The sequence below is a fragment of the Pararge aegeria genome, chromosome 10 (genome assembly GCF_905163445.1).
Source record: "Pararge aegeria chromosome 10, ilParAegt1.1, whole genome shotgun sequence".
NCBI lineage: Eukaryota > Metazoa > Arthropoda > Insecta > Lepidoptera > Nymphalidae > Pararge > Pararge aegeria.
The window spans coordinates 8,988,397-9,009,611 of NC_053189.1; the positions used below are offsets into that span (position 1 = coordinate 8,988,397).

Below are 21,215 nucleotides of genomic sequence, written 5' to 3' on the forward strand. Positions count from 1 at the left end.
GTCATAACAGCAAACTAATTATCACGCTTTGATTCTTCGCATTTTATGGACTACTGGTTTTTGTATGAAATATTAAACTATTTTAACAAATGGTAGTTTCGAATAAAAACACAGCAAGGAGGGATGCAAAAAACTTTCTCCTAACATCGAAGTCATTAGCTGATTACTATAATTCATAGATTTTTTGCCCCATTACGTATTTTTTCAAGAGCTATACATCCTGTTTAAATATGTTTATACATAACTAAGAATAACAGCAAAAAACAGTCCACGTAAAAATAATTACTTACAATATTTTTAATAACAAACTGCTTAAATAAGTATAAGATTGTATAAATGTTATGTAATCATTATAAACTTTTATATATGTTACACAAATATACTTGCCCTCGTTTTTATGTTGGTCTCTATTATTGTCTTTACAATCATATTGTCATGTACAAAATACCACTACGTACTTAATATTTATATTTTATTTCTTAGACGAATACACATATTTCAATATAATTATGACCAAAAGTCATATCAACATATTTTAAAATATTACATTACGAATGGTTAATTTATTATATCTCTCATGATTTTTAATTATTCTAATTACTACTATTATTATTATAAATATTCCATCCATATTTATTTCTTATAATGGTTACAAGAGAATGTTTTAAATTAAATACACAAATGTTCATTGATTTCTGATTCATTTTACACTCTAAATTTCCTGTGATACAAAATGATATGATTTTTTGATATTACCGAGATATTTCAATTTTAATATTATTATGTTTATCAGGGCTCATCCCCAGACCTAGAATTATAGCTGGGCCCTAATGGTCGATAAAATTTCAACTATAACGCACTTGTGTGTATTATTTTATGATGTCCTCTATTTTATGTATAGATATTTTAAAGTCTCAAAGAATCAGGGCCCTATTTGTAAGTATATTTGTCCCAATTAAGGTCGTGATTAACTTAAACTATACTTACATTAAAGCTGATATTTATTTTTGTATGTTTGTCGACTGCCATAAATTTTCGATTCACATACATAACAATCTCAACACCGTAGTGTACAGAGTAAACGTACACCAAACAGAGGCGGTGGCGGTCTACGCGAGGTCGCTTTTGCGGACAATCTGTCACGCGGACACGTTGATTCATACTTGTGTACATAGCTTGTGCTGTCCAGTATCTGATCTAGGTGTTACGCTAAAATCATGATTAGACGTCCTGATGTGTGTGATAGTAGGTGAGACTTTTTTTCTGGTTTCTCCATCAGGTAAATCACAGAAATCTTTTTTTTTTAAAGACACTCGCGGCTAGCTTTGCTTTTATAGCTTTGTACTGTTGTCTAACTCGCCTATTTTGGTAATTATCCTTACACTACCGCCTGTCACATATGACAATGAACGCGTCGGCTACCTCTTTTGCTTGAAGAACGCTTGAATCAATTACAACAATTTCGTATTACTTTACTCTTAAAAAATTCAACAGCCATGTTTTATCACCTAATTTAAAAAAAAACAAAAAAAAATCTTAATTTTTGTTTACAATATTGATAAGTTAGTTATTATGAAGATGAAAACATGCGCGTAAGAGCGTGTGGCTTTGTTGTACACGACGTAGTGCCGCGGTGGGCCAGAAGGCCTTACTTTCTGCCTTTCGGTTCGCTGGGCGTATTCATTATGCGTACTATTCGAGGGTCCATACGCGTTAACGTTGTACAAATTCAGTGCGTTGTTTATGCCGTGAATGTCTAAGTCGAGTGCGTTCTGGTTCCTGTCTTGTTGCTTTTTGTAGTGTCGTTTCGGTGGTCGTGTTGTCGCAGCGATAGTCGTTGTTGTGCGCTCCGTTGTCGTCGTTGTTGTTGTTGTCGTGGTTGTTGTAGTCTTCTGCGGCGTTTCTGTTGAAAGTTAAAATATAACAATTATTTTATTTATTTTAATACTCTGAGTATTACACTTTTTATATATTTAGTAGTAGTCTGATAATTTTAAAAGCCAATAAAGGCATCACACAAGCTAATTTTCTCTGGTTAATAAAGCTTCCTTATGCGCTTTTCACCAAAAGAGATTGATAAAATATTTGTTTTGCAGTGATAAATAAGTGATTTTCAATTCATCATATCAACCAATTACTGGCTCACTACACGGCACAGGTCTCCTCCCACAATGAGAAGTGTTACAGCCGTAGTCCACCAGGCTGGCATAGTGTGGAGTTTTCACGCGCCCAAGAACATTATGGAGAACTCTCAGGCATACAGGTTTCCTCGCGATGTTTTCCTTCACCGTTGAAGTGATATTTTAATTACTTAAAACCCTCATAACTTAGAAAAGATAGAAGTGCGTGCTCGGGATCGAACTCGGCCCCCCGAAAGTGAAGCCGAACTCCTTACCACTTCGCTATCACCGCTTCAGTATAATAATCATTTAAAATTCAAATAATAGCACATGTATATCTAAACTTATTAATTATGGTAAAGGCTACTTTCAAAAAGCTTAAAGTTTAACTAACCTTTTAATGTGATGGTTACATTCGCTTTCCCATAGGCATTGCCAGCTAAGCAAGTGTACTCTCCAAAGTCACTCTTTTTGAGACGATTGACCGTCAAATTCATACGCATTGCGTACTCGTTCAAATAATATTGGGATATTATGTACTTCGAGCTATTTAACAGCTTTGCACCTGTGGAATAACGGAGACACTTTATTTTTACTGCACACAGACACTAGACACACAATATTCATCGGTAAAATAGAATTTGATTTAATGCAACATTAGAGAGTGGACTGTGATCGCGAGTGCCACCCAGCTGTTTTCCGAGAGGAAAGGAGAATTATCAAAAACTGACGGCCAACCTTCACTAGTTGTAGAGGCACCTAAAGAAGAAGAAGCGATATAACATATTTTGTTAAGATTTATTAAGTTTCAAGTTCCTATCCTATCTAAGTTGGTCAGCCCCCAACGAGGTGGGCAGACAATATCAAACTAGTGGCTGGAAGACACTGGAAACCAGCGGCAAAGGTCCGTGGATTTTGGAACTCCCTACAAAAAGCCTATGCCCAGCAGTCGCAGCAGGACTTCAGTCGGTTGGAGTGATGTTATGAGATGAAGTATCTATCCAATTAGAAAGAGTTGATATTAGAACTGAATGCAGTAGCCATTGCTATTTATTACTGGCAAGTAGATATATTCTATGTTTAATTTAAGCACACGGCAGTACGTAAGTAAGGGTATGTAATTTTGCATTACTGACTTTTCTGAAATCTTATATATTTTACCTGAAGATATTTTTTTTTATATATAAGGTATTTGAGTTATAATAATAAATATACTACGACAATACACACATCGCCGTCTAGCCCCAAAGTAAGCGTTACTTGTGGTATGGGTACTAAGATTACTGAAGAATATTTTTATAAATAATATACATAAATACTTATAATATAAAGTATTACATAAATACTTATAATATAAACACCCAGACACTGAAAAACATTCATGTTCATCACACAACCATTTTCCTGTTATGGGAATCGAACCCACGGCCTTGGGCTCAGAAAGCAGGGTCGCTGCCCATTGCGACAGTCAGCTGTCAAAGTAAAGAAAAGTTGGTTGATATATACCATTTTGTGACTTTCCTCGCTGCCACATAGTCAGTGCCTTGGGAGAAGCCTCGACGTAACACTGAAGAGAGACTTGCAAGTCCGCGGCTCGCCAAACGACCATGCTAGCCGCTCGTACAATCGGCTCAACTAATAAAACGAAAAAATACATTCAACTTACCAAGTAGTAGTAATTCCAATTTACATACGGCACTCTAAATCAGCTATTTTCACTAAACAAGGTGCTTAAAATGACTATAGTTTACATCCATATTTATATCATGTAATAGATTTACTGTTTGATGTATTTTTGGTATGTAAAATTATAAATAAGTTTATTATCTTTTAGTATTTTATGTCTTATGTATTATTTTCTCTGTGTATTCGTATGTATTTTTTTTTAATACTACAGCGCTACTAAGCGATAAGGCCACCTTTTTTATTCTGCTTCAGTCTCTTTTTTCTGTTCTTCTTTTATTCCTTCAACTTGCAGTGGTGTGCAAATAAAGAGAATATTTTTTTTTTATTCAACCACAAGTTAGCCCTTTACTGCAGTCTTAACTGCTAGTAAGTGATGATAAAGTCCAAGGTGGTAATGGGCTAACCTGTTAGGGGTAAGACATTTATATTAAACCCTCACCCTTAATAATTTCGTAAAAAAATTCGTTCAGCGATACGGCTTTGTTTGTTAGTATTGGTCAGAGGCGTACTTTCGCAGAACGAATTAGAATTGTATTTATGTTCGAAACTACGGAATGATTTATAGTTATATGTTAGATAAATAGTAATGTTCTATGCAGTTCTTTGCAGCCAAATTAAGATCTGTTATTTTTGACCATATTGACTATGCTATTATATTATAGTTATGTATTAAATATATTATGTTCATAAAAAGGCGAGTAATAACACAATCTGAAATTTAAATAAAATGTTTGATAGTAACCTTATAAATGCACAACCATTAAAATACCTATTCCTAAAAACAAATCATTTCGAAAATAATAAACACCTATAAGGCAAACAACAAAAGAAAAAGAAAAAAACCTAAAAAATAAATAAAAGAAACGTTGTTTCTCTCACAAACATCAAAACTTTATGTTTCTTACACTTGCTACAGTAAAGAGCTATTTTGTGAACTCAGAGCTTTCTTACCTACTTGACTAAAATAAAATGAAAGTAGGAAAGTAGTTTAAAATTATTATCAAGTAAACTTACATTGCCTAGTTGTTCTAGAGCTAGCATGAAACTATGGATCACGAAGTTCTAGGTTCGAATCCCGGGTCGGGCCGAATTATATAATGTAATGTGTAACAGTGTATGTTCTATCATAAAATTTTTGATACCAGCATAGAGTTAAGAAATTTGGAATTTGAAATTCAGTTAATTGTACTAATAGTCGTTAAAGCCCACCAAACCGCATTGGGGCAGCGTGGTGGGTTTATGCTCTGAAACCGTTTCTCCGATGAGACACAAGCGGGAACTTAATAGGCTGTGGATGATGATCATACTTACATAGCACAGAAACCTCGTAGCTCCGACTCTTAATTGGTGGTACTCCGTTTGCAGCGATACAGAAGTATGTTCCCATATCGGTCCGCTTCAGTGCTTTAAGTGACAACGTCGTTCCCGCGTAGCTGCTCATCACTGAGTGAAAACGAAAAAAAAATCGTTACTAAAGCAAGCTATTAACAAATACCTTTATGTACGAGTACTACAAAATACCTATATTTACTACAAGTTGCGCCGCGCGTTGAAAGTAAACGTCGTTTAGTAGCTTTGTTAGGACGTGAACGAGGAACTTTTTCGGAATTTGATATTTTCCCAGGACCAAAATATGATAAATATATAATAAAAAGTAGCCTATGTTATAACTTTATAACGTGACGGAAGTACAAGCAAATAAGCATTCGCAATTATACCTAATATTAGCATACTAATACTTCTACTTCCGTAAATATCAAATATGATACATAACTATTCCATCTATGGATAGATAGATGCGGAAATAGTTGTAGACTTTTTTGTGAAAGACCTCGTCCGGGGAAGTACTATTGCCATGCTTATTTCTACCGCTAGGCAGCATTTTTGCAATGCTGTGTTCCGGTCTGAAGGGCGTGGTAGCCGGTGTAGTTACAGACACATGAGGCTTTTCACCCACACCTCAAATTGATCCTGGACGTGCTCCTTGCATGACCTGTAAAGTGTTGCTCGGTTTATAGAATAATGCTCTCCACTCAGTGGCGTGCACTTCAAACATGCACAAAAGCACTGCATACCCAAATTATTTTATATCACTCGTATTGGAGGGGAATTTTTCCATTTTATGTCATGTACCTGCTTTATGCATACCATACCCCATACCAAAAACTCTATGCACGCCACTATTTCCACATACCATCAGGTGCTTGGTCCGTCAATTATTACTATAAAAAAATGCGGTATGAAGTATGCTTGGGAGTTTCTCAGTTTACTGTTTCCATATTTACTTGGGTTAGATATGATCTAGCATCCCTTTTACTTCCACCAGACTGCATGGTCAGCAACCACCTTAATTAACAATGAGAAATAATTTTCTACTATTGGGCACAGGCCTTCTGTCTCACAGGAATGTTTTAGAGCTTCGACCCAAAAACAAACTCCAATTTGGGTTTAAGAATTATTATATTTAGTAGTGAATAAATAGGTACATAAGTTTATCATTGAAAGCCTAAATAAACGTTCTTGAACTGATTTACGTAATCACAAACACCTGCGTCTGTATTATTTATTGCTAGCAATCATATTTCAAAATTAATGACAAATATAACTCACTAAAATATTCCAGATTCAAAAATATTATTTTAAATATTTGTATGCCAATGTAAATACTCGTCGAAATATTAATTATAGGTGTAGAAGACCTATCAATGAGGATACATACACTGTGTTAGTTCTTAATGTTACCCCGAGATTATTAGCGATCATTTAAACTGCAGTTTTTACTCGGAGAACGCAAGGAATAGATAGTAATGGAAGGAATGTAATGTGTGTGTGTATATAAATGGTTGTATGTGTTGATATTTCGCAGGACTCTGAAGAGACGTGCCATTTCATAAATGCAGTGCCAATCAATTTGCATTATGACAAGATTTTCAATGACTAATAACATCACGTCATAACACAGAGAAATACTTATGATGATGGTATTCATCTGTAGATTCCATTCCAAGATAATGTAATATATTTACCCATTTCATGATTCTGATATTTCATAAGTGGTTTTGGGTATGTTAAAAAATTTTTATATGATGAATTATGTCATATATATATATATATATATATATATATATATAAATATAGCGGATATCTTTGACAAAATTATAAAATTAATAAAAAAGAAAATACAAACAAATGTTTTGATTTCGAAAAATTCAATCGTCCTTCCGAAGTTCACTATGGTAGTGAGACTACACGTGTGGTACAAGGTACTTTTAATTTTTTTTATTAAGATTAAGTTTTTAGACTATGTTATACTGTCTATCTTTAGCTTTTGAGACTCTGGGTCCATGAACGTAGGACACGCCATAAGTCTTTGCTTCATAGTTATTTTTGTTTGCAAATATTCAAATTTAATTCTTAAACTTAATAGAAAAAGAAAAATCAATTTCAGTTACTCATAAAGTATCGTGAAAACCCTAATTTTATTTATAGAACCGGCGGAGCACTTTATGGGCTCATCCTTCATGCTCATTGGTTTCACGCGGACTCACACTGGACGACTAAATCATTCGGTGATACGGCTTTGCCTATACGATTATAACGAACGAGAGCTAGAGAAACCAGTAACTTTCATCTCGAATAGTGATGAAGTAGCCCATTAAAATTATAAATTTCAAGCGATCGTACCCGCAGGCGCATTTCGTGGGTCATAGTTCATTCATTTATAGCCGAGCCATAAATGAAAAACCGCTTCAGCGAAGTGCCAACTACGAGGTAGCGTTGCCAAAACGTTGTTCACCAGATGTACCTACCATCAAAGAGTAACTCACTTTTACTAGTTTTGCTTTGAAATTTAATACAAAACTAAGTTTGTTATAATCTAAATTGTAGAGTCGTTATAGTCTTTGAATCTTAGACAAGTTACTTTAATGTGGAACGTATTATGCGGCGGGTAGGACTGGCTCTTGGCGTGGTGAAGCACAGTGGACGCCCACTATGCTTTTTATTTTAAAATTCAGTCATGAATATTTTTAATAAGAAAAAGTTTTGATGGTAGATCTGCGAATCAATTTTTCACACAAAATTTTACCATTACGATCTCTGAAATTTTATAACATAATAGTAGTGGCAACATATTTGACCCGGGGAGTGGTTCGATGGTGTAAAAATTGGTAATCAGCCGGCTACCTTTAGTTTTCCTCGATCAAAAGTATCCTATGACCTTCCCTACAACTAAACTATCCTAATGCAAAATATCATCACGACCGGTTTAGCTGTTACACCTTGTATAAATAACAAATGTAATATTTTTAACCCAAAGCTACCGGTTTTCAAGGGCTTTTCTGGTATGAAAAATATTATGACGTTATCTAGGACGGCAGCTTTCTCCATACCAATTACATAAAAAAGGAGCCTTAAATAGATAGCAAACAAATAAATAGACAAATCGGACCAAATATCGAATTTATAGTATTAGTATGAATATTTTTTTTATCAAAACAGAGAAAATCTGTTGGATCCAGTAAACTCTCGGAATGCTTCTCGGATACTCTTATATGATGCCTTTGGTCAGTAACTAGGCGTAGTAAAACCAAAATGATCGACAAAACTCTAAGAGTTGAAAAACTGAGTTAGCTATAGTACAAAGCTCGGGGTGTGACGTTGGAGTCCCAAGACGCCGAAATAGCGACCCCCACTTGAGAGGCCAACGTTTGTAGAACCCCCTGTGAGAAGAGGATAAAAGCGAGTCGCAGGGAGTCACTGGTTCACAAGCGGCCTAAGACCCTGGAGTTTAAAATCCCTACAATAGACCTATACTCAACTGTCGATGTCCATCAATTGAAATTAGATCATCAGATGATAAGGAACGTAATTCCATAACGTATACCGATTCTTGGGGATGTCACTAAAGAAGTTCAAAGTTTGTATTAAGCGAAAGCCTATAGAAAAGTCCTATTATAGTATAAAGGATTACGTAAACGATAAAAAAGCTTGGGTGTAAACAATTAGCTCTAACCAGGTTGCTTCTTAAATATTTTCTGATGACAATTTGAGATGGTGATAACAAAAAGAACACTCGGCTAAGTTTGTTGCGGGCTTCTTCTTAGACCAGGGCGCGATTGGAACCCTCGTAGCTTTAGTTTTAAGTTTACGACTGTAGTTATCGCCATCACTACTCACTGCTATGTACACATTTTGTATATAATAACGCATCAAAAGTGCGATCTATGCCTATTTGAATAAAGAAATATTTGACTTTGATTTCTGAGTATAGAAGAGTTAGCAAAACCCTCAAAAAACATAACCACGGAAAAATAATGTGGGCTCGTGATTCATACGGGTTGATACATTTTATAGTCAAGTCATAAAGGAAAAACCGCGTGAACGTAGCGCTACGGTGAAGCGTTGCCAAACCGACGCTTACCGGATGTAAACTATCCGAGACTTAACTCACTTATACGAGCCTTTTGATAGACGATATTGTTCGGACCGCGCCGAAGCAATATCAATTCCACTTTAAAATATTTATAAAGGTATCCATTATACCGTTTCCTGAGAAGGAAATATGGTTACTTAAGAAATAAGTAGGTATAGCATCGACTACTTTTTTAGGAAAAAGAATTAATAGTAGTACCTAAATCTGTGTTTGGTTTCATGTTTTGGAGCACACGGTCCTCAGCTCGGTTTCAGCGTCCGAACAAAAAATTACCTTTGTATCGGAATAGCCTGAATACTGACAGTTCATGTATTATGAAAAACGCATTTTTATTTATTTATATTCTAAAGGAGATTGGTGTTTATTTATTTGCAATTTATATCAATAAAACCTTTAATTATATTTTAGATACTTCCGGACATCATGAGGAAATTTTTCAACCTATTAGGTTTTATAACTACGAGATATAGTATTATCAGAGCTTTTAGCGATAGAGCTCGCCGTGGGAAGTCAGTACTACCGCGATGTTTATTTCTGCGACCACTCAACATTGTTGCAATGCTGTGTTCGGAAGGGCTTCAATACCTGTATAAAAACAGGCAAATGAGATTTATCACCTACATCTCAGTGGATGGGCATAGGGCGGCATGTTGCGTGACGTGTACCTTACATTCCCTGTGCAGTGTTACTGTTAATAACCGATGGTTTAATACTTACCATTGCTGGGCCATGCTAATTATTGCAATATAAAAAGAACGAGAAAATTGTAGAAGTAATTACCTCGTGGTGCACATGTTACCTTACTGGGCGCGAGTGTTAACCCTCGTAGCTTTAGTTTTAAGTTTACAAATGCAGTTCACCAATCACCATCATCTCAAAAACATATAAAAATATGTATTTTCGTACAAAAAGTGCTTTCCACAGGCTTATTTGATTGGAGATATATACTACTTTAGATTCGATTATGATAATTTGAATTTGATGCAAATCGTTAAACCCGCCAACGGAGAAGTGTGGAGATTCAAAATGCAATAATAATCATTAAGGCCCAACAACCCGCATCGAAGGAGCGTGGTCTCTGCTCTAAAACCCTCTCTGGTATGAGCAAAGAGGGTTGTGCCCAGAATTGGGGCGTTAATAGACTGATAATTAATAAATAAGTAAAGCTCACGTTTCAAACCCTGTTAAAGTCTGGTCGGTCTTTTATTGATACAAAGGCAAAGCTGTGCAAAGGCTATTACGTACTTTTTTCTCATGTAAACTATATCGTTTATTTGTTTTTTCAATACATTACATAAAAAATTACGTATGAAAAGCAACCCTATCGATCTCAGTCTTCCTCTTCATTTAAAGGCTATCTTTTTAGTATAGTTTATAAAAACTGCATATAAATGAACATATTACAATGTCGTTAGGAAACCTAACGTCGAAGAGTAATTCAGTTACTTTATAGCCTTTATACGATACCACGATGGAGTATCGACGCTAAACGGATTATGTAGCCTTAACGACGTTAAAAATTGTGCACACGAAAATGGCTCTTAAACTATTAACCTATTTGCCTTGTTACCTCAGAGAAAAATATACCTACATGAAAGCGATTTAGCTGGAAAATGTAACCAGTGTACTTTGTATAATTTTTGCCTTATTTATGGGGTGGCGATCTTTGACTAGGTCCAAAATATAGAATGGAAGGATGTAAAAATTCACTTACTCAAAAATAATGGAAATTTAAAGAAATAAATAGTTATAATTTAATTACATACTGCATTGAAATAAGTCATCATATGCCGCACGTCATTTAATGACGCAGGACACATTACAACTAGCGAACTCTGGTGATTACGTAGTCTGGAAGATTCAGTGATCTCTATTATTACGTAAAAGAGGTCAGTGGGAAGATTGTTTTTTAAATAAAATTGATAATGCAGCGATTATAATTACAAAAGTAGAAATAAGTGATTTTGTAAAAATACTTCATTGTTTATTATCATAAGCACAGAATTAGGAACAAACAGAATCCTCATTCAGTCAATATTGTATGCAGTGCATTGTCTCCAAAAACAGTGTAAACGCCCAGCACGCGTCTCATTTACACCCGCGGAATGTTGCCATATCACAAACCTGGTATGGTATACGTTACCGTATGGTAAACGTTAAGAGCATTTTGAATATATTTTTTTTTGAATATTTAAATAACCACGACCATACACACATCGCCATCTAGCCCCAAAGTAAGCGTAGCTTGTGTTATGGGTACTAAGAAAACTGATGAATAATTTTATGAATAATATACATAAATACTTATTATATATATAAACACCCAGACACTGAAAAACATTCAAATTCATCACAAAAACATTGTCCAGTTGTAGGAATTGAACCCACGGCCTTGGACTCAGAAAACAGGGTCTTCAGGTCCGGCTTTCAACATTTGAGGTAAAATTATTACTTTCAACTACTAGATGGTATGAGTGATTAACAGTTTGTTCGAGAAATAACTCTTAATATTATTGGTATTTGAATCTTCAATAATAGTCGTGTACACGGTTTCTGCATGTTCTTAATTCTCAGATCATAAGTATAGAACCAATGATTTTAAAAATTATTTATAACATTTTGACACTATCGCACAATAACGTCAGTTAATATAACAATATTCTTAACGTAACATGTCAACATATCTACACTTCCATAGAGCGACATAATTATAACAAACAGGTGTATTACGAAAATTAATCTTAATTTACTCTACACCGCGAAAAGCAGGAGAATATCTATGGTGTCATTTATGATGTCTCCAATATCTATGCTCCACACTAAACAGATCTTCCAATACAAATAGATGTGCAATTACCGTGGAAGCAAAACTACTACTGTAAACGATATAAGCATTTCGGTACAAATTTCACAAATTCTCTTAATTAAGCATCGCTAATCAGGCGTGCTTTAATCAAAACATTACCCCGGCAATTTGCCGTTTAGCGGAGACTGTCAAATTAAATTTAAATGGAAACAATTTATAACTTTATTATGGCATACGACCCCGATCCTAAATCTCGGGCGCAGACATAAAATACTGCGTTACGTACAGAGCAGCCAATTTTGAAATTCCAGTGCAGAAATATAATCCTTATTTTTGAGGTGATAAGGATCAAAGGCCTAAATATATATAAACGTGTTTAGGTGTACGCGTATAATATCAAAAGCGCCTGCATGAAATTGTGTTTTATTAACGGGTTATAAAGTCGGAACGCTACACGTCGTTGGCAACTTGTTACTCGATTCGCCCGCGATTTAGCCATTCGCCTTAATTATTACTTACGAGCTAATTGTTTTCCGATTTTATTATAGCGCTGTTGTTTTCTTAAGAACGCTTTTCTTAATGAAATATAAGATAAACGGGATAGGTATAGGCTAAACAACAAGGATTTGATAAACGTTAAGTTAACTTCCTAAGACAATATCTTAATTTAAGGTTAAAGAAATTTAGCTGAAACTCCTCTACATAAAATTATTAATTAACGCTTTAAGTTCCGTTAAAGGTTAAACGAATATTTCACGGGACGCAACACGGTTTAACTTTTTCAGCTATACCGATGAATCATCTAGCACGGTATTTTGTCATTATAATGCGTAAATATTTTTATTATTTTAGATATTAATAACGAAACACATGATCGCTTCGTGATGTTTTGTAACGAGTAAGTTAATTAACAACGCGAAGCCGCCCAGCGTCGCAAGCTTGGCAACAAAGATAATTATAATTAACTAATCAGACTCCGCGTGTGTATTTGATTAATTATACGATACACGAATACACGAGGAAATAGCTTCTGATTTATATGCGACATAGTTAACTATTATTTGTAGTGTGCAAATACCACTTCAGAATTTAAAAAAAGCAACAACTAGTACAACGTAAAGTTTATGTAAAACGTTGATAAGAGTATATTTTACTCATAAATGCCATAAACCTAAATACGAATTTTGGTGTTTATAACTTCAAAAACATAGAACTTTTATACCAAATTCCAATACCTGTTTACCCTTTTAGGGGTATATTTGTATAAAACATGTTCTTAGATTTGGAAAAAACTTTCATCCCTATTTTACGAGGGAACTTCTATATATATAATTCATCTATGACTAAAAGACTTTTTATGGCGATAAAAGTTAGCCCTTAACTGAAATCTCACCTTGCGGTAAGTTTAAGATTAGTAAATCACAATCGCTTCAAAAATGTCTAGAAGTTGCTTTACAACTTGCAAGTTACAACCAAGGAAATGAAACGAGGCCAGGAGTCAACTGCCCAAACGGCAATCCTGATTTGTTGAAGCGTGTATAACATGTCCAATTAATACTAAGGCAGCCTTCCCCCACTCTTTAACTATTACATCTACCCTCTGTTTACCCGCAACCGCAAGTCTTTTGTTTACGCTTAATGGCTTAAATAAAACGGGTCAAATACGTAAAACAGACTCATAAAAAGGTTTTAAATACTCAACTCGGCCCACTCTAATTTACACCTTAGAACAATGGGTTAAGGTTTAAATTATGCTAGGGAACGAAATCTATTAAAGCTACTCCACATAGGTACGTCAACTACGTGCATAACGCCCGGTAATCGCGTCAAACTGTTGTCTTTTTACCCCATTCAACGTAGGTAGTACTTATTACAACTATAAAAGATAACAACTTAGCCGGGCTGACTTCCACTTAGGCGTCCATTTAATTTCCTGACCGAAACCCCGATTGTTACATCACTTTGTTTAAGCAGTAATTGAGTTCTTTGAGAACGTTCTTTTTCGAGGAAATGAATACCAATCTTGATGTCGAAGAACACTACTTTCGTAAATTAAATTTTTTGACAAAATAAGTCTTTTCTGAGTGTATAAAGCCGCGTTTAATGTAACTTCGTTCTATGAACATTAATTTCGTTCGTACACATAAAATGTACACGGTAGGTACGTTGCAAAACATTAACCGATGTTAAATTTATGACAAGTGCCGGATAACCTCCGCTATACATTCATTTTGCTCGGTTTGACATTATTCAGGCGTTCCTCCAAGGTTGATGGCACATTTATTACATATTTTGTGAGTTCTTTCCAATATCTTAATAAATCCCATAAAACTCCAATGTCTCAACGAACAGGCACCTGCGCCCGCCTCGAGCGGGCTTTGAATGCAAAATTAGCCTTGTTTCTTTTTTACCACTTAGCAGAATCCGCCGATATGAATAGAATTGAAAAGAAAATTGGAAGTTTCTGTTTCACTTCTATTGGGGAAGAATATTATAAAAAAGCTGTGACAGATCTCAATAATGTCGTCACGTGCAGTACAAGCACGTAAGTGATATATTCAGATGAACGTGACAGGCATACCTACTTTTATAAGAATTTTCTGTAAAAAACCATTTTGTTTGTATAAACAACATGCATTCTCTAAAATAAATAACAGTTAACCGTACAGAGGAGACTTACCAAAAACTTATAGACCCTTGTTGGTATGATGTTGATAAAGGACGATGTAAAAAACGATCTGTCTATCTTTCAAATCAAAGGTTTGGTCAACTGCTGCATGATCCAATTCAATATTTGCGATGCCATCCATAATGACAAAAAATTATGCATACAAACTTAGAAACATAAAACTTTGAATTTTGGCATTAGATTAAATTTACTTCAGTTTTAACAAAACTTCTATATGTTTCTACTTTTTTATGTATTGTCTAAGAATCACAACGATAATATACCGTCTCTTATAGCAACAAACAATAATTGTGAAAGTTTTAAGACACATAAGATCAATGTGGACTGCGATAGCACTTAGCAATAAGAAGTTAGTTAAAAGAATAGATTCAGTCACTTTTATTGTTCTTTTAAGTTCTTAAGCACACTAACGTTGGTTTCGGTCACTAGTAAATTAAGGAAAATAGGTTTCCAAACTTTGAGTCAGATCTTATTTTTCACCAACAATTTAATATGACTGACAATACATCCAGTATATTATTGATCGATAACGTTTATATAATCTATAAATGAGTTCCTCAATAATAATAACTACGCAGCCACTCGTGACTTTTATTTTCTACAAACTGATATCGCACGTACTATAAAAATAAGAAAGTTTACCTTTTAATTCACTGCCACCTTCATCCCGGAATATAATATTTCTTCCGTCAGCTCTTTTCCACGACACAGTAGGCTCTGGCACGCCTGTGACAGTACAGCGTAGCTCTACGGACCCTCCTTCAGGTGCGCTAGCTTGAGAGCTTTCGTCGTCCGCGATGTCAGGCGGTATCACAACGGACAGGTGACCCATCTACAACAATGTGCAACAATAAATTACTTTAATAAAAAATTACAAATTAAACAAAAACAAGGTTGCCGGAACACTGTACGTATTTTTACCTTTCAAAATGGCGTAATACCAATTTATGCCATATTGAATTTGCCCAAAAAATAGACACTTGGGTTGAAATGTCTATATATATAAATTACGTATGCATGTATGTAAATGTAAGTGCGTTTGTATTTTGCCGTATTATTTCATATAATTATTTCTACTTTAACCAAAAAGGTAAACGATTATCTCTTAATCATCTATTTTAAATTTGATAATATTTCCAAAAAAAATAAATCAATTATTAATAAGTAAATTTATCATAATATTGAGATACAGGTAATTTTACCTGCCGAATGGTTATCATATAACATATTAATTATCACCTGCCAAACTGTCTGCCTGTATTACCTTTTGTGTACCTTCTGCTTAAATCTATTGTTTCGGATCTGACGGCTACTATTATATAATCACCATTTAAACTGTATTAAATAAGAACTTTATTTGCAATACAAAAAAGACTTTTTGATGCCCATAAAATGTTTCCATTGGCGTGACATTATGGTTATACCCCTCTGTATTTGTAAACTTAGAACGAAAGCTCGTAGGATTCTCTGGTCTAAGAAGAAGCCCACAATAAACTTAGCCATGCATTTTGCATTTGATTGAGCACACAAGGAGCTAAAAAACCGTACCCTTTGAAGTGTGAGGATATCGAGACGAGTCCAACTCGTGCAGTAACCTTACAGGAAAAGTATCATCCGAGTTCTCATGAAAGGCAACGTTAACGAGTTAATTCCGAATATCAGAGTGATAAGAAATAGATTGAATTGATGAAGATTGCTTGGAAGAACACCGCTCTGCTTTCATTTCTCACAATATAAAATAATTATTGTTTAATAGTGAAAGGAGATTGGGCAATTTTTTATGGAGATGGGGACACGTTTAAAATGTTTATACACCAAACGAATATCAGAATATTGCTTATTTTTAGTTTAGTTTAGAAAAGTAAAATTATTGAGCATGGAAGACTTGCAATTTTATTTGAGCAAGGAATCTTCGCATGTAGATATTTATTCACGTAACCATTATAATATTGTATGTGTTTTAAAACAACTGACAACACTCAATTAACAAGACAAACCATCATAACATTGACAGATATCAATATAATATAAATAAGTTTAAATAATTACTTTTTAATTTATACATGTATCTTTCTTTTTGATTTTATTAATAAAAAATATAGTTTAAAAATATACGATAAAACCAATAAATACCTTAAGTTACAGTTTAAAAATAAAATCTTGAACTTTTCAAAAATCTCATTTTGCAGAGTACGAGAATCGCTCAAACTTTATATTAGGTCGCATTTATTTAAATAAAGAAATTAGGTTATATTTTCTTAATTATAATTAGTGTACAATTAAGAAATGATGTGTCCCGATTTTCCCCATCTCCTTTAAGTGGCGGGACAAAGCAACAGTTTTTATTCTGCTGCCTTTTCAATCGGTATCTACAAACTTACCGATGTTTCAATCTTGCTCGTTAGGCATACTCGATTTTTTGAAGTGAAAACTTCTTTATGCGCGTTTATTATTTTTGGGTGAACAAAAATCTTCACCGAAAGCTTTCCATGACAGATATGTATACTTATTGGGTGCACAAAAAGCGTGAAACTCACATCATCGTCACCATTATCTGTATGTGTGTGTTACGACTTAAGAAGCTTGATGCTAATCGTATCATTTAACTACATTGCCGGTGTGTTGACGTGTACCGAATGCAGCCGCACGTTTAGCACAAAATCAGGTTATACGAGTCATTTAAGAGCTCACCAGCGGCGCTCTCAGTTGGAATCCGAAATAGTCGCTGTGACCAAATACGGTTAGGATTGATTGATAGATTGAGTTTTTAATTTTTATGGGCAGTGTTAAAGGCTGCCCCGCGTGTTTTTTTTTACGAAGCATTGTCAGTCCAAAATCTAATTTCTCAAACATCTGTATGTACATTTTATAGTTATCTAGAATAAGTTTGTTTGGAATGGGTTGTGTAGAACCTAAAGATACACCCTACTTTACAAGGGCATGGAAGTAAAATCTATACAAAATATTAGCTTTACGCCCTTTAACGGCTAATGTAAAATACGCTATCTATAATTTTAGACCTTTCAAATACTATCGAGAATTACCGACAACCTATTAGTAATCCAACTAATTAGTATTTGGAAAACCTATTAATATCTAATCACGGAATCAACTGATTCCACGATTGCTAATCTTGTTTATTCTACTCAGTTTAGCTCAGAGTTGAACTGTTTCCTAATTAGTTTATGTGTGGTATTATTACGTAAAGTTTAATCACTTTGCGGTTTAACTAAATCGGAGTCAATTTCCGTTTTTATTTCAGTACAAGTTAGCGCTCGACTGCAAATTCACCTGGTATGTGATGGTATCCTGGTCATAGTATGTGATGATGCAGTCTTAAGATGGTAGCGGGCTTACCAGTCTCATAGGTATAACATTTATATTAAAACCCATACTACATTTTAGAACTAACAATCACTTGGTTGTCATTATCATTCTAATAAAAATATCTCAAATTTCTATAGTTTTTCAAATTGACAACACGAATCGGAAACAAAATCCATTTCCATTTCAAAGTTTATATACTCCTTCTTGTTATTTTATACGTGTACTTAGAATTGCTTACGTGTCTCAGCGTAGGAGATAGAAAGGGTTTAAGGTATTCACGCTTCTCCTTATGTTATTCACAGCATTGTATAGAGTGAATTCGATTCTGTTGACAAAATTCGATCACGTAGAAGATGGCAAGCGAAATGTATTGCGGGACTACACAACCAGATTCAAAAAATCTTTTGTACAAAGAGGTTTAAAAAAGCTAAAATATCTTCATAAAAAAAATTCTTTGGACTTATTGTGTTTTATACTTATTAAATGAATGATGATGTAATTAAATTAAACCATAATAAATTTCCAGATAACCAAAATCTAATGGACAATGTTCCTATGTTGTTTTGCAACAGGTAACCAAAAGTTTTTTTAGAAAACATTCAAATTTTTTTATATTTACTTTGGTTATAAAAAAATATATATTGAATGCAGTTTTGAAAAAGGTGATCATTTTCGACTAAGCATCAAACATGTTATTATCCTCATCATCAACATATCAACCCATTACCGGCCCACTGAAGGGCACGGTTCTCCTCCGACAGTAAAAAGGTTTGAAGGCTGTAGTCCACCACACTGGCCCAGTGCGGATTGGTGGACTCCACACACTCTTGAGAACATTATGGAGAACTCTCAAGCATGCGAAAACACGTTACGCCTGCAGATATACGAGTATATCTAGGAATAATATTACAGTTTATAATACAACAGTATCATAGATTCCATTTGGTGCAATTCCACGACAATCCATTTATTCACGTCAAACAACTCCAGACTCGATATCAAGCCAATAGTTTAATACCAATAACAATCTTGTCCCAGTTATAACAACATAATGTTGCGCAGTGGGAAACTAATAGTTTGAGCGTAATGCCAGTCTGCCAGATGCGGAGTTGATAATATTATATCCTGGTTCGAAGTTATCTCAAAACATTTATCGATTATATCTTTCTAACGTTATTTCTATTAGTATGTCTACCTTTTCGTTCACAATTCGGATAGATTTCACATGCTATTTGCCTTCAATAATTATCATTATTTAGTTTTTTTTTAATCTTGAGGGTTCTGTTAGTTTTACTGAGATAAAAATTACCCTATGTTTGTCTTCAGGATGAAAGTTATCGGTGTATAAAATATTGTCAAGCTATCTTGGGTTTACCTGTTATAGTCTTCAGGTAAAAAAGCTATTTTTTTTAAGAGTCTTCGAATTGTTCCGGATTAAAAAGTATGGGACTTTTGTCATGGCTCCAGATTGTAAAATTTTGTTGAGCCGGAATTTTTTTGGGTACATTCGGGAGCCAGAAAATATGCAACCGACAACGGACGGAGCCTATGTGTCACTGTTTTCTTAATATATCTTAGGAATCTTTCACAGCTGTGCAGAAATAATGTAAAAATTTCGTCCAAATTTAGGGCAGCTAGTACAAATTTTCTTGTAGCGGAGCTTAGTAGAACGTAAAGTTGCTAAAATATAACTTTCGCATATTTTTGTAGATACTGCGGCCATTCAGTCGAGCACGTTTCGCTTGTAAGGAATTTTGACAAAGTTTTCCCCGAGGCAAATATTCAATGACTCTAAAACAAGGTAGTTTTCAACCGACTAAAAAAAGAAGTAAGTTCTCAATTCGACTGTATGTTTTTTTTTTTGACATTTATTGTTACTCAATATCACCGCAAATTATAAACCAAATATGATGATTTTGTTTAGTACGTTATACTTCAGAGGTGATTCCATTTAAATTTGGTGAAAATTTATTAATTTTATTTGATGCTGGAGAAATCGAGGGAACTCTTCACACATTAACGGCACACCTATAGAAATTTGAGCGTCTGTTAAAGGAACTTGTACATCTTCCTTCAGAAAGCACAATCAAAATCAATGTCAAACTGAACTGATGATTAAGACCATGGATCTCCTCTGGAACTACTCAATACAATTTACAATACTCAATCATACCATGATTGAGTATTGTAAATTGTATTGCTTAGCAATTCACTCTCGTCACAATGAAAAAACTGATGGTAAGTGCTGCGAGAACCAGTGGCCAGTTAGTTATTACCAGAGTATGCATACAGCAGGGAAATTGCATAAAACGGCAATAAACCTCCTCCTATACCAGTGAAATATAATTTTAAGGGTAGGCAGTGCTTTTGTGCATATATGAAGTGCACGCCACTGGCGAGAACGCCTTAACCATTAACTCCCCAGCCTCGGGAAAAGCAATAAATTGTGAAGGGTTACCAAACTCGGTTATTTTTTGTCAAAAATTTTGAACGTAAGTTAAGTTTTGAGCTTTTAAAAAAATTCAAACCTCACCATAATTTGTAGCAGATATAAATAACGAGGTTCTTTATGGTTAATAAGAGAAACTAAATTTTTTGGTAGAGACTATTCCTAATCAAAGGGGAGTTTGTACTGGTTGCGTTTAATCAATTTTGGAGACTTTGTAGAGAGTTGAATATGTTTCTATGCCATATTCAACTCTCATACATTTTTATATTAAACTGTTGGTTACATTTTGTATATCGAATTTCTTAGGCATGGATTATGGAAATTTCAATAAAAAAAACGTCTATAATGTGCTCATCAGAAGAAAAAGGGAATAAAATTTATTGGTGGAATTAATAAAAATAAAAATTATGCAAGTTCGAGACACCGCTCTTGCATAGTTTACTAAACACGATATTTTTATATGTATGTTTAAGATTGAGCAAACAAATAGACCTGAGTAATATTTGAATATCAATTTTATCAATTACTATCGAATAATGCTGTTATAATTAATGGTATCGTGTTTTAATAATATAAGAAAACCTTGCTAAGCCAGTAAACCTCTGCCGATGCTTATAATATCGTATTTAAAAATCGGTCCATCTATTTGATCGCGACGAAATCAAATTGAAAATAGATGATGTCAGGGCTCAATATTAGATGGA

General features: G+C 34.3%; 1 protein-coding gene across 1 annotated transcript in view; it reads right to left on the reverse strand.

Annotated features, from left to right (window-relative positions):
- Positions 1-694: 694 nt before the first annotated feature.
- LOC120626908 (lachesin-like) overlaps positions 695-21,215 on the reverse strand; it is a 75,522-nt gene continuing 55,001 nt past the window's right edge. The window contains exons 4-8 of the mRNA XM_039894698.1: positions 15,378-15,567; positions 5,118-5,249; positions 3,627-3,755; positions 2,515-2,685; positions 695-1,903 (exon numbers count right to left, since the gene is read on the reverse strand). Of these exons, the coding sequence (XP_039750632.1) occupies positions 1,548-1,903; positions 2,515-2,685; positions 3,627-3,755; positions 5,118-5,249; positions 15,378-15,567 (978 nt within the window). The 3' untranslated portion in view covers positions 695-1,547. The remainder of the gene's footprint in view (positions 1,904-2,514; positions 2,686-3,626; positions 3,756-5,117; positions 5,250-15,377; positions 15,568-21,215) is intronic.